Genomic DNA, 14,130 nt, shown 5'->3' on the forward strand with positions numbered 1-14,130 from the left:
TACAGGATTTCAGCGGTTTATTTTCAAAGTATCGGTGATTGAAGTGAGTTTTATCAGTCAGGCATGTTAATAAAACTCTCACTAAAGATAGTTGACATGCAAAACCTGTCTTTCAAATCGAGAAACACCAGGGAGGAGTGTAAAAATGTAAAATAAAGACTAATAAAATATGAAAACCACAAATATAATCGTGTATAGGCTACACATACACCTATGCAAACATATATAGATTACATATATTTTCATTATATTCTGTATTTGCGACAATATTTTTCACGACAGTCGGTGGAGGTGCCTCATGTGCCCGCGGTAGCACAAATACAGTCGTCAAGACTAAGTAACCATGACACGGGAACACTATGACTAGAAAAGCAGCGTAAATGATGGGTTACGACTTTCTAAGGTAAAAAAAAAAAAAAAATACAAATATTGCATGTTTAAGGGTTTATCTGATAGGCTGTTTAATTTAGGATCCCGTTCGTGGTGTGAAGAGAATCTGCTGCGTAATTTACTCCGGAGTTTATCTGTGCGTTTGTGAAGGAAAAGAAATACCCTTAATCCTTTAAAAAAAAAAAAAAAAAAACATTAGTTTGTACTACACAGCTAATTAAAAAAAAGCACAATGAAGTGCAGGGAAAATGTGCCGTGGAGTCCAGTATAAAGCGCGGCGTTTAACGGAGCTCATGCCGAGCGCGCGTCACCTCTAGCGGGCAAGAGATTGCCAGCGCACGCGGTGAGCTTTCACCCATCATCACACAAACATGCTGAAAATAGCATACGAGAAGCTCATCATTTTGATGTTGTCATTTTAGTTTTCTTATTTGATGCTATTTCTCTTTTTTTAGTTAATAATAAGTGTTAAATATGGCATATTTTGCCGTTTTTGTTTGTCAGTTGTAAGGTACGATAACAAAATTCAATAAAAATGTCCGAAATTACATAAAAACTGAAATATATCAATAATATGGTCCCCGTGCCTTGTGCAATTTCATATAATAGCATAAGCGTAAAATGGAAACATGTACTGATTCAGAAAAAAACAAATAAACAAATGACAAAACAACAAAAACTTACCCTCATCTCCATAAACTAATGCCGCACACAAGACAAGTAAAGATCCACAGAGCTTTGTGAATAAATCCATCTTTTCTGGGTGAATGTTCACCCAGTGCGTGTAGAGTGAAAGCTGAAGTTCTTGTGATGTTCTTTGAAAATGTTCTTGTCCACTGGTGATGTATCCACTTGTGTCTTGAGTCTGACAACAATTCTGCCGCCTGCTTTCTCGATATGTTTCAAAATGCTGGATGCGTAAATTCAACCCAGACCTGGCCGTTTAACATCTCCAGTTGTATCCTAAACAAAAGCAACAACAACGAAAAGCGTCTGACTTTAAAACTAAATAACTTTCTCTTTAAAAGCCAGAGTTCAGACCAAAAACATATTTTGGCTTGATTTCCTCGAGCTATAGCAGCGCGTGAGTGAGTGAGGTGAGCGGCGCTTTCTCTCGCCTTCAAATCCAACTGACATGAAGCGTTTTCCCGGTCTCCTCCCCACAGAATCCACCACCAAAAGCTCTGTCTCGCACGGGAAATACTGGCCACGGCGGTAAACTGTCAGGAAAGTGCAGCTCGAATGAGGTCCTCCGTGCAGCGGGTCCGTAACTGAAGTCTTGTGATAGAGATACTCCGCGCGCTGTCTCTTTGGCACTGCGCGTCTCCGCGTTTGAGCGCTGAGTCTTGCACGGCAGCAGCATGTGGATGTAATAGCATTAAGGACGGGCGCAGCTATCGCATTACAGTCAGCACCTCGGCCCGCCTCTCCAGTCTCTGATTAAAGACCAGCCACTAGTCCCGCAGTTACGCTATAAAAAGGCGAGCGAGGGAAACACAAGCGCCCACAGCCACACGGGCTCGTCAAACGCTCGTGGCTGCGCGAAACCACAGGCTGGTTCGGAGAGTTTCTTCAAGGTGGTGTGCGATGTATGCTGCCTACAATTGGTCACTGACAAATAATGATGTCCAAAATAAAAAAATCCTTTTTTTGAAACACACGTGCCACGTTCTTAGCAGTACATTCGGTAACACTTTATTTTACAGTGCCGTGGTTACACGTTACTACATGTACTTACTATAGTAATAACAGTAAATTATGCATATTTACAAGTAACTAACCCTAAACCAAACCCTAACCCCAACTATATAGTAAGTACATGTAGTTAATTAATAGTACTCAGTACTTGTTTGAGTAATTACAATGTAACTACAGCACTGTAAAAACCATACATTCTTTGTATTTGTGTGTGTGTGTGTGTGTGTGTGTGTATATATATATATATATATATATGATGGTTACAAGTGGTGTAACCATCATGTAAAAATCATTGTAATCATGTATATAGAAGTTTATTTTTACATTTTTGACTTGATGAACAAATTTTTTTCCCCAAATATTTATAGTATTGTAAAATAAAGTTGAAGAAATAATGATTTTGTTACTCTGCACAGTTACACCACCTAGACAGTTTTAATTATCCCACAAAGTCCCACCACAATATAAAAAAATGACATAACCCAGAAATAGAAAAATATGTCTAGAATAGATCTGGACAAAATTATTGACCCAAATAACATAAGGGAACAACAGAAGCAAACTGTTGTAATTATGATCATATATGCTACCATTATGTTTGACTGCTTGTTGCATGATTGATGTTAGAAACTTAACAGTTTTGATGCCCTCCAGTTGACTTTAAGCAGAAAAGTGAAAATGCTGAGTTGAGCCATGCATTAGGTAAGGCGATGTGCATGGTAATGTGTGGCTGCGGTTGAATTAATGCAAATGTTTTTGACAGCAAGCCAAGGAAAGATCAACAAGGGTATAAGGGTCAAACGCTGAGCAAAAATACAAGAAACTGAACAATCCAATGGTAAAAGCTCCATGACGACAGATGTTTGACAGAAACTAAAAACATCTGTTTTTCTTTCCTTGTGACTGATTCACTGTTGAAAATACACAAATGAACAATAAACACACACACTCACAGTTAAATACGTACAAAAAGCAGAAGTTTGTGGTAGGATGTGTGGGACACTGAGAAAAGGGGAAGAGAAAGCAGATCTTGGGAAGACCAATGTCCATCTGGCTCTGCCCATCCACAGTCCTTTAATTTGGCCCTCTGCACTCAAAAACACATATGAGGACAGAAATGAGACACTAAAGTACAGCAGGAGGTTGGGGTTTAGAGAGAAGGGCTAGAATAAACCACACTGTGCAAGGAACCCAAACTCTCAGATATGTTCTTGTGCACAGATCTCTTCATATCCACCCAGCATTGGCCAAAGAGGGCCCCAGTTCGCCACTAACTACAGCGGCTTTAATGACACAGCATTACCCTGCGGATCCCGAAATAAACTTCTCCCTCTTCAACCACCCTGCACACGCTCTGCCACATGTTCGCCACTGTGACACCAGGCAGCTAGGGAAGCACGGGGAAGTTTTTCTTAGCTCTGATGCCTTGTCAGTCTCAGGTCATGTCTTATTGAAGTCAGATGATTAGTCATGTGCCACGCCTGAGCTGTTATTTCTGAGAATCACAAAGGAAACAGGAAGTGCAGAAAACATGATTGTTTTCGAAACAGTGGACTTCTTTTTATTATCACCAACCACTCAATGAGATGTTTCATAGTTTAGTTGACAAGACCTCAATGACACTCTTATCTCTCTGAGTGTACTGACTCCATCTCTCAGCTCTTGAGACCACTGCACTATTTGACCTGGGGGCTTGAGCCTGTCAACAGCAATGCTTGATAAAGGTTGCTTTTTTACACCGTCTTCAGACCAGTCTTGTGGTGTCACCTATCACGGATGAGGTCAGAGTTTGGGTATAGTGAGGGCTGGTCTTGGATCAGGGTGAAATAACAGCTTCCCTTTGAAGTGTTGACAGGCCTGGCCTGTGCTGTCCACACACACCTCGACCCACAGCGGACCTGTGATCATCCATCTTATTGGCTAACGCCAGGCTGAGCATGAGGAGATCTCTGTAGAACAGTGGAGTCTCTGTGCGTGGTGGTGGGGTTATCCACACTCTCAGCCTCACGGGGGAAGTGTTGAGTGTGTGTGTGCATGCGTGTGTGAGCTCTGAGGTTCATGATGGCTATACAGGGAGGAAAGTCCCTGCTGCGGTCCCAGCAGTGGCTCTACTTCATCTCCTTACGCCAGTTGAGCTTAAGTCCCGCTCGAGCCAAAAAGCACCCAATGCTGACACATCTGCTTGTTTACAGCTACTAGATGTCTGGAAGGAAGGAAGTACAAGAACAAAGTTACTGAAGACATAGACGTATTAATGTTCACAAACAAAGCATAAAGGAATAAACAAAAAAAGGATATAGTACAATGTCAAGCACTATAACCGTTAAGTAAAAAGTACAAAAATTATTTTCTTGCACTTTGATTCATGCCAGTTTACGATTAGAATACTTTCTCACCTAAAAACCTCTTAAAACTACATTTCGTGACATAACAACAGTAGTATTTATAAAAAATATGGTGGATATGCTCGACCGCCATTACATTCGCCGCAAGAGGAGTGATACGAGCGGTGAAACGGTACCAGTGCTGATACTGGGCGAATATCGCATGGCTCTCAGCCAATCAGATTCGAGAACCAGAAAGAACTGTTGTATAAACAAGAATGAATATCAAGATTTAAGGTTACTCCACTTGACCTGAACAAAACACACATTTTCATAAAAATATGTAATCAAAATGTGTGATATTTTTTAAAAAGGAAAGAATATAATTAAATTAAGAAAATACTATAAAAAACCAAAAAACTGTCAGCTGGGGAAGTAAAAAGCACAAAATACTCTTCTTGCACATTCAATCATGCAAGTCTACACAAATTAGATCATTATATAATACTACAAGAATATCAAGTCACGAATAAAGGTTTTTTAAGGTTAGTCCACTTGATTTAAAAACAAAAAACAAAACATACATTCAATCACACATTTCAATCAAAATATGTAATATATTTTTAAAAATAAATAAAGAGTGAAGAGAATTATGTAAAGGAAATGTCCAGTGGTGCAACCAGCAAGTAAAGAGAACTAAAATACTTTATTTGATTACATGTGACTTTATATAACAAGTTATGAAATACCAAGAAAATCAAGACATTTTCTTAAGGTGACTCCATTTGACCTGTACAAAAAAAATGTGATAAAATATCACAAATTCCATCACAATGTGTGCTATTTTTAAAATAAGAAAATAATTAAGTTAAGGAAGAGCCATAGTAAACAAGGCTGCTTTCAGTTACTTTCAAAAAGCGCTATTTACCTCAAGTCAACATAGTTCAGAGTTCCACAACAGGAGACTGACTCTTCAGCCATGTTTTACAAATATCAGTTGGATGAACTGAGTGATCTAGCTGTAGTATACTATATTTTGCAATCATATTGTTATGGTATGTTGGGGTAGCACTAAGAAGACATTTAAAAATGAATATGACAATTCTGAAATCAGTCTATAAGATAGCCAGTAAAGGGATTTAAGTACTGGAGTTACGTGATTCCTCAGTTTGGTACAAGTCAGCATTTCTGCAGCTCCTCAACTCTTTGTACGTTTGACGGAGCTCTTCGGTAAGCCAGCCAAAACACTCCTGCAGCAGTCAAATGCATGAATGAGTTTCTCACTGTCAGTGGGACAAGTGGACTGCTCTAGACGTATTGCACAGATTAACACCTAGATCCAATTACCCTTGGTAAGCAAGCCCCGGGGCTAAATAGTGTACCACAGCTGGAACGGGCACCGGCTCTCTGCCCACATCAAATCTAGAGGAGAAACATCCAAAGTGGGGGAAACAACAGATAGACAGGCCTAAAGTAGAACCAGAGTTGAACTGGAGTCAAATTTGTTTACTATGGATCTAAGCATGAACATAAAGAAGCTACCAGTGTTTGCATGGAAGATGAATAGCAAATATTGTGTCCGTGGCTTCCCTCATAACTCTTATCAACAAAAGTTTCACAACATATTCACTAGAGATGCACCAAAATTTTGGGGTTCAGCAGAAATGTTTTTGAAGGGCTGAAATCATTGACAGAAGACGTTCAGTTTAGTTAGCGCTTCTCTGATGTCGAGTTTTTACTGTGTCATCGTCGATTTAGTAAGCTTTAAGAGATAAACATATCAGCTGTGTGGACAGTTGGACGCACTTCACCATGACTTATGCTAGAATAGCAATATGTAAACTTTAAAAAATACTTTTTGTGCGCAAAAACAAAACAAAAATAACAACTTTATTCAATGATATCTTCTCTTCCGTGTCAATCTCCTAAGCTGTTTGAACCACTGCAGTCACATGGACTAATTTAACTATGTCTGTGGGTGATATTTTTGGGTGAACTAACCTTTTAAAACTTGAATTTTGGTTTCAGTTTCTCAGTAAAAAATCATTTTGATGCATCACTAATGCAAAATGCATAATAAAGACTTTAATTCATATAATTCCAAAGACAAATCACAACCTTGCATTACTCGTCTTTCTAAGTGAGTAATACAGCCACACAGACAAAAGCACGCACATTGATATTTTCACTCAATAAACTCACCTTTGCACAGAAGAACAGTAAATTATTATATCAGTAGCACATATACACGGGCAACTCTCTAATGTGCCTCAGCTGAAACATAGCTTTGCCTGTTTACTGGGGACAAACACACAGCTCATCAGCCTGTCCCCATGTTCAGACGACTCTTTGAGTTATATCTGCTTTTCTGTTTCACCCGCTGCCCACACACACAAACATCCACATCCAGTAATCACATCTATCCTCTCTGATCTGCCTGTTTGTGTACAGAAGTTGCGCTGGGTGCAGTAAACCTAAATCTGAACGCTGTAGATCTTAGGTCCTGGTGTCTGCAGGAGCGGACTTTTATTCCCCTATTTACTGCTGTGTGTCAGCTGTGGCCGCCTCCGGTGTGATTATCACTGCAGGTTGAAGCTGTGTCCTGGGGTTCATACAGAAGAATAGTGGTGGAGGAAACTGTAGTTCTCATTATCCACAAAGCCATCCAACTCCCACAAGGCCTTTTCGTCTCCATACGCTCACATTCATTTACACCAGCCTGAAGAAATACCTACTTACCAGCAGGAGCGGTGTATGTGTGTTGCTAATACTGTAACCTGTAAACAAGGGCAGAATTTAATTGACAATGTTTATATAATGTTTAATCTTCAAGAAATCACAGCAATTAATGCGGTTTTAAAAAAAAAAAATCAGGATTCAGTAAATCCACATCTGTCCTTTTATTTGAACTTGTCTTCAGAAGTATCCAGTGCAGTTCACCTCTGAACCATGAGGGGGCAGGTGTCTGCCAAGGGAGACAGATGAAAGCATGACTGGATCAGGGAACAAACAGGAGAATTAAAGTCTATTGATAAAACACTCACATCAAATTAAATGATAATGTGTACATTCATGCTGAATCAAAAGCATATAAGCGATGAGGTGGTGTAATTTCAGCACAGTTTCAACCAACAGCCGGCTGAATTTCAGTCAAATCACTACGGACCGGAGAAACGAGAGACGTCCTTATTAAATAACAATATAATATCTAAACCTGATGAATCACAATGACAAATGATATTCAGTCGTCTCTAATTATCTTCACAATAGCTCATTCCTCAGTGCGTTGACGCCCTCCTCCAGGATACGACATTAACAGCGGCCTGCCGTATATATATCTGTAAACACAATTTCCTCTTCTTTGATTTGGGATTTCATATTCTAATAACTGGATATACCCATCTCTCACGTATATGACATTAACTACAGGCAGTTATTTTTAAGAGACTGAATGAGCTGTCAAATAACCAGAAATAATAGGTAAAGTGCCTCTCTAGGTAATTGTTGTATACCTCTTAATCTTAGCTTTAATTACACAACTGCAGTATCTCAGAGCCATGAAACCCATATTCACACACACACAAGCTGTAATTGAAACGCCTGGGGTAAGTGCAATCGCTGATGGGTTTCTCCCCTCACCTCAAACACTGGCCACTGATAAGCCTGGGGGTCAGAGGTCAGGGTTTCTAACACTGATAAGGCCGTCTGTGGAATCCCATGGAGCTGATTGGGATCTAAGCAAGCATGGAGGCCAGGGAATGCGAAGGTACACTGATCAAATACAGAGGTCTCCTCCCTCTTACTCTACTCAGTCTGCTATGGCACTGCTTATCTAACAACTCAGCATGAATGAGATGTTTGGCCCTTCAACAATTTTTTCCCCTATTGAGTTTCTCTCAAATTACATGTTTGGAACCAACATTCCCTTCTGTGTTGAGGTCATTCAGTTGTTTACTGTAAATATCACAGTCCAGTAGAAGCCAGCAGGGTGGACAAATAGGTGATTGTTCTCAACGTCTTCAGGCTTTCCCTCCGTTCACCTCATCTGTGTCTTATCAGAAGCAGACCTCAAGGAACACAATCTGGAGTTATAATACAAAGACATCTGATTGTTTGATTGGTAAACTTTAATGTTCCTGTTCATGAGGAAGAGGAACCTATCAAGACTTTATTGGCTGGAGGAATAAAGAGTGAAGCTATTTGGGCAGAAAAAGCCTTGACAGCAAAGTCTTATTTCACATCAGTGCAGGAACTACAGAGTGCTTTGATATCAGCACTTTTGTAATATATTCTTTGAGTTATGAGTATAAATGAGGGGAGTTGATGATTGTGCGTTACTGTTTGAGATTAATATTTGCAGTGGTACCCCAGGCACAGCAAGCTTGCAAATTTGCACTTTCCCAGTAAGAAGCCTCGCGATCGTAAACATTTGATTAATCAAAAGTAAATACATAAAACAATGCAGTACAAACTGAGACAGTAATCATGTGATTGCGTAATAAATGGCATGTCATGTGAATGTTGGAGTGATGCAGTGAGGACATTTCTGCTGTGTGTTCATTGCGTGCCATCAAAGCGAGTCACCATTTTGGTAATTAATTTGAGTAATGAACACAAAAATTCACACATCTGCATTTTTCTCTTGTTGGGTAATTTTTCACTGGTCTTATGAGATGCAGTAAAATGAAATGTAATTGAAAAACATGGAGTTTTAGCCTGTTGCTGCAGGCTTTACATCACTGCGTATTTGATAGATTACAAAGCAGTTTGTCAATTCTAATAGTCGCATCAAAATTAAAATAAAGTGAATAATTGCAATTTTCTAATATGATTGTTTTGGTTCTGCTAAATGTTGCTGTATCTCTTACTTTTGGAAAATTAAAAACACCATATTTCACTTACAGTCTCTTCATTAAGTGAAGCAAAAGTCTGGCAGTGAAAGATGCCAAATATTTATAAATACAAATATATAGAATTTTGGATTAAAAAAGTGTGTTAAATTTACATGATAACAATGTATTAAAAGCAGAAAAAAGTTTTCTTTTGCGTTTTTCGCATACAGACGGCAACGTTGTCAAAACAATCCCCGTTCACAAAGATCTGCGAAAACAATACTGCCAGGCCAGTAGTTGGCGATGTTACTTTATACGCCTATAGACTGAACACGTAATACACATGCACATGACATAACAGTTTTCACAAATTCGCATTTTTGTAGTTTACATGGAGACGATAACAGTATTGTTTCCAAAAACTTGCACTTTGAAACCAAACTTTTCAAAAGTTTGCGTTTTCAGGCCTCCAAAACTCTGTTGTCGTGTAAATGAATGGCCAAAACGCATTAAACGCATTCCGTTTTTAGTTGAAAATGGTGTAAACATCCCCTAAATGAAATGAAATTAAAGCAGTCTTACACAGTCACAGTCTGTATTCTCTGGAACAGCGATCTTAAACTCTCTATTGAGGGTTAGAAAGACTGCCAATGACAATAAGACAACAGAAAATGCATGATAAAAGGGCACTTAAAAGTAATGAATCACTAAACAGCATTGTTTAAACTGAGCAGGGTGCTATATGGCTCTCTGAGCATACACAGAATGGATAAAGACAGGAAAAGGAAAAGATTGAGGAAAGACGTTAAGCGTTAAGGATAAATGGAGTGATTGACTTAGTATTTTTATATAGAAACCGAGTAAGTGAAGTAACTTTAATGATCTAAACATCATAGCTTTCAGATTTTGGACTTCAAGGATTGATTTAAAGATGTTAGTGTGGGCTTGTGACTGAAACAAACAGGAGATAATTGTGATAGTTGTGTGTGTGCGTGTGTGTGCGTGTGTGTGCACGTGGCCCTCAGATTCAATTTGGCATTGGAGTGTCAGTGAGATGGTTCACTGAGCATCTGATATGAGTGACTGATTAACTCAAGCTAATTGATTGAGAAGCGTCACACTGCTGGCGAACTAAGATGGAGACAAGGGGGTCAAACATCTGCTGCTTTCCCAGAAACCCCCCTGCTTTACCCTATCCCATTACCCCTCAAAACCCTCTGCTCTAATACTCACAAACACACACACGCTACACTGGGAATCCAGCAGTCACAGGAAGTGATGTGGAAAAACTGAAGGAATGATGAAAATTGAATGCCAGCATTAATTTTTAATTAGACATGATTAATTGTTGTTTCTTCTTCTAGTTTTGATCCATTCAAACAGACTGTGATTAATGTGACCCAGTGAGGAAATCACAGCCTCACTGAAATGAAGAGCTATTGATTATTGACTTCAGCTAAACTAACAAAATTTAACAAAATGACCTTCATTCGGTGTCAGACTCATGGAGAGTGTGCTGGATTACTCTGTGGAGATTATTAGAGTCATGTAGGCTGATAGTGAGGAGTTCAGAGGTTCTGTTTGAATCTCAGATAATACTGCAATAAGTGATGGTGGACAGTTAAAAAAGCCACATTGAATGTTAAAACCACAAAACTGAAACCAACTGGCATTTGCAAACATATGATGAATTAACTTTATGAGCCATTTTTCACTTTTAACCAGCTGATCTCAAGGCGATTTTTACTGGATGTATGAAGTAATTTTCACACTGGTATCCTAGCAGAGTAATCACGTGTGGAGAATCACATTATCAACCCCTAAAAAGGGTCAAAACATGCCTTATCTTAAAGGGTTAGTTCAACCAAAAATGTAAATTCAGTCATTAATTACTCACCCTCATGTCATTTCACACCCGTAAGACCTTCATTCATCTTCAGAACACAAATTAAAATATTTTTGATAAAATCTGATGGCTCAGTGAGGCCTGCATTGAAAGCAAGTTAATTTACACTTTCAGTGCTCAGAAAGGTACTAAAGTTATATTTAAACAGTTCATGTGACTACAGTGGTTCAACCTTAGTGTTATGAAGCAACGAGAATACTTTTTGCACACCAAAAAAAACCAAAATAATGACTTTATACAACAATATCTAGTGATGGGCAATTTCAAAACACTGCTTCATGAGGCTTCGAAGCTTTACGAATCTTTTGTTTCGAATCAGTGGTTCAGAGCACGTATCAAACTGACAAAGTCACACCCCCCAGTGGTGAACCATTGAAATTTCGAAACACTTATGACGTAACGAAGCCTCGTTTACTGAAATCACGTGACTTTGCCGCTCCAAACCACTGATTCAAAACAAAAGATTTGTAAAGCTTCAAAGCTTCATGAAGCAGTGTTTTGAAATCGCCCATCACTAGATATTGTTGAATGAAGTCGTTCTTTTGTTTTTTTTTTTGGCACACAAAAATTATTCTCGTCACTTCATAACATTAAGTTTGAACCACTGTAGTCGCATGAACTGTTTTAAATATAACTTTAGTACCTGAAAGTATAAATTAACTTGCTTTCAATGCAGGCCTCACTGAGCTATCGGATTTTATCAAAAATATCTTAATTTGTGTTCTGAAGATGAACGAAGGTCTTACGGGTGTGAAACGACATGAGGGTGAGTAATTAATGACAGAATTTTCATTTTTGGGTGAACTAACCCTTTAATTTTAAAGAGTGCATCTATTAGGGCTTCACGATTAATCGAAAGAAATTGTGATGTTATGCCAATGCAAAGGCTGTGATTTAAATCAAAACATGTGCTGCGTTTTATTATACACCGATGTTTATGCGATTTGGTTCATGGTATGCTTCTTCACACAAACTCCATCTCTGAATCTGCTTTGATTTTGGGTCGTTTACTATCTTTCCATATAGTAACAAGAAGTGCTTTTTAACAGAAGAGAAATTTTAAAGTTAGCATGAAATCAAAATTGACAATTCTTTTTTTTTTTTTTTATTGAAAATTTTGAAGCAAATCACAACTATCCAAAGATTCAATCAATTCCTGATGGTCAAAATCAAGTCTCTTGTTCAAGACAACGTTTCAGTCACATTATATATACTTCACAATAGGAAAGAAAAGACAATCACAACTTCCGTTTCATGGCAACTTTAAGTGCTCCATGTGATTTTACGTCAAAATAAAAGTATGTGTGTTGGGGGAGGTGTTATAGATCACTGTTTATTGTTTTTTTTTTTTTTTATTACTTATTTTTAATATTTTTATATCTTTTTTTTAGATCAGAATAGAGAGTAGAAATGAAGTGAAGTGGGAGAGTGAGGGAGACAGATTGGAAGGATAAAAAATCTGAGCGCAACCGTTCTGCATGCTGGAGCACTGCCCACTGGCTCCATGTCATTGCATATTGTATATGAAAGCACTTATACTGGACCTTTTATTCAACCTATTCACTGATATCTTTACTATTGCTCCCATACCCATTACATCACTCACTAACTAACCCATGCACACAAACACATACTCAAACTAACCTCACACCATCATTACAACTAAGAAGTGTTTGCCTGTCATTCTTCAAACAGCCCTGGGAGGATTTGAGTATTAGTGAAGAATATAGCCTCTGCATTCCACATACACACAGACACAGTTTCACAATCAAGCTCACACAAATCACACACACACAGATCCCAATATAATTCCATTTAAATCCTCATTGCTTTTGTGCTCTTTTGCAAGGAAGCATAATAGTCACATTATTGGCTAAAGGATCTTTGATGTGTGGACGGAGGGCTCAGTGAATGGATTCAGGAACAATCAGTGTGGTGAGCAGGGAACCTGGGGAGGTTCTCAATCCACGCTTTGATGTCCCTCTATTAGTTTTGAGAAGTGTGTGTGTGTGTGTGTGTGTGTATGGGTAGTGTTGATAGTGGTTTCCATAGTAATGCTGGGAATGGAAATCATTTAAGTTTTCAAAAACACGCAACCAAAAAATATAAAAACAGGAATAATTCACTTGAAAATTGTGCTCCTCTTTTCTGTATAATGAAAAAAAGTGATCCAAAATGATAAATAGTTATTCCTCACATAAAGCTGTAGAAGACATGGAACATGGTCTTCTTTTATTATATACTTTAATTTTACTTTGTGCCCTTTTTGAAGCTTTAAAGTTTCAGTTCATTGTAACTGTATGGAAAAATACAACCAACTACACTATTTTTTTATCCTTTTGTGTTCAATGGATGAAAGTCATTCAGGCATTCAGGTCTGGAATGATATGAAGGTGAGTAAAAGGAAAATATATAAATATTTTTATTTTTGGGTGAATTAATCCTTTAATAAGATCAAAACCACCAACCCTTCAATATGCAAACCATAAATAAATATAATCCCTGGTTTTGAGCCATGAAAACAGTCTCTGTGTTTGCTGCAAATTCAAATAAAAAGCAAAAGATAGGAAACATTAGACACAGATGCAAGAACTCCAGTATTGTTTGTCATGAAAGTGAAAGTAAAGCTCATTTTCCATAAGAAAAGGTGGCAGTAGAGAGGGAAGTACTTGACAGGTAGCTGATACACCAACTGAAAGAGGTCTGATTTATTTGAAGGAGGGAATGAGAGCTTGATGAGCTCAGGAAACCAACAGCAGACAGTAATTCCACCCCGTCTTTGTCTTTCACCGCACCGTCCGAACAAGCTTCTCAAAATGGCACAATAGATTTAATGAAGCGCCTTTGCACACTCTAACTCTATTCCTTTATGGCATAAGCAACACCACAAGTTTTATAACAGCGCTGTAAAAGGCAGACAAAAGACAAATGGCCGTCGATAAATTACTGCGGTCCTGTGGGCTGAGACTGGGTACTGTAA

The 14,130-nt window shown here is 38.4% G+C and overlaps 2 protein-coding genes across 4 annotated transcripts in view; both read right to left on the reverse strand.

Annotated features, from left to right (window-relative positions):
- nrp2b (neuropilin 2b) overlaps positions 1-2,136 on the reverse strand; it is an 87,088-nt gene extending 84,952 nt beyond the window's left edge. Inside the window, exon 1 of one of the 2 annotated variants that reach the window (XM_051906934.1) lies at positions 1,075-2,128. In XM_051906934.1, the coding sequence (XP_051762894.1) occupies positions 1,075-1,144 (70 nt within the window). In that variant the 5' untranslated portion in view covers positions 1,145-2,128. Of the gene's footprint in view, positions 1-1,074 lie in introns of both variants that reach the window. The other variant, XM_051906935.1, reaches the window with a different exon arrangement.
- A 351-nt stretch (positions 2,137-2,487) lies between these two features.
- The window catches only part of pard3bb (par-3 family cell polarity regulator beta b), a 400,101-nt gene continuing 388,458 nt past the window's right edge, over positions 2,488-14,130 (reverse strand). The window contains exon 21 of one of the 2 annotated variants that reach the window (XM_051906928.1): positions 2,488-4,291. In XM_051906928.1, coding sequence (XP_051762888.1) covers positions 4,225-4,291 — 67 coding nt within the window. In that variant the 3' untranslated portion in view covers positions 2,488-4,224. Of the gene's footprint in view, positions 4,292-7,161; positions 7,190-14,130 lie in introns of those variants that run through there. The other variant, XM_051906931.1, reaches the window with a different exon arrangement.

Source organism: Ctenopharyngodon idella, chromosome 9, assembly GCF_019924925.1.
Source record: "Ctenopharyngodon idella isolate HZGC_01 chromosome 9, HZGC01, whole genome shotgun sequence".
Taxonomy (NCBI): Eukaryota; Metazoa; Chordata; class Actinopteri; order Cypriniformes; family Xenocyprididae; genus Ctenopharyngodon; species Ctenopharyngodon idella.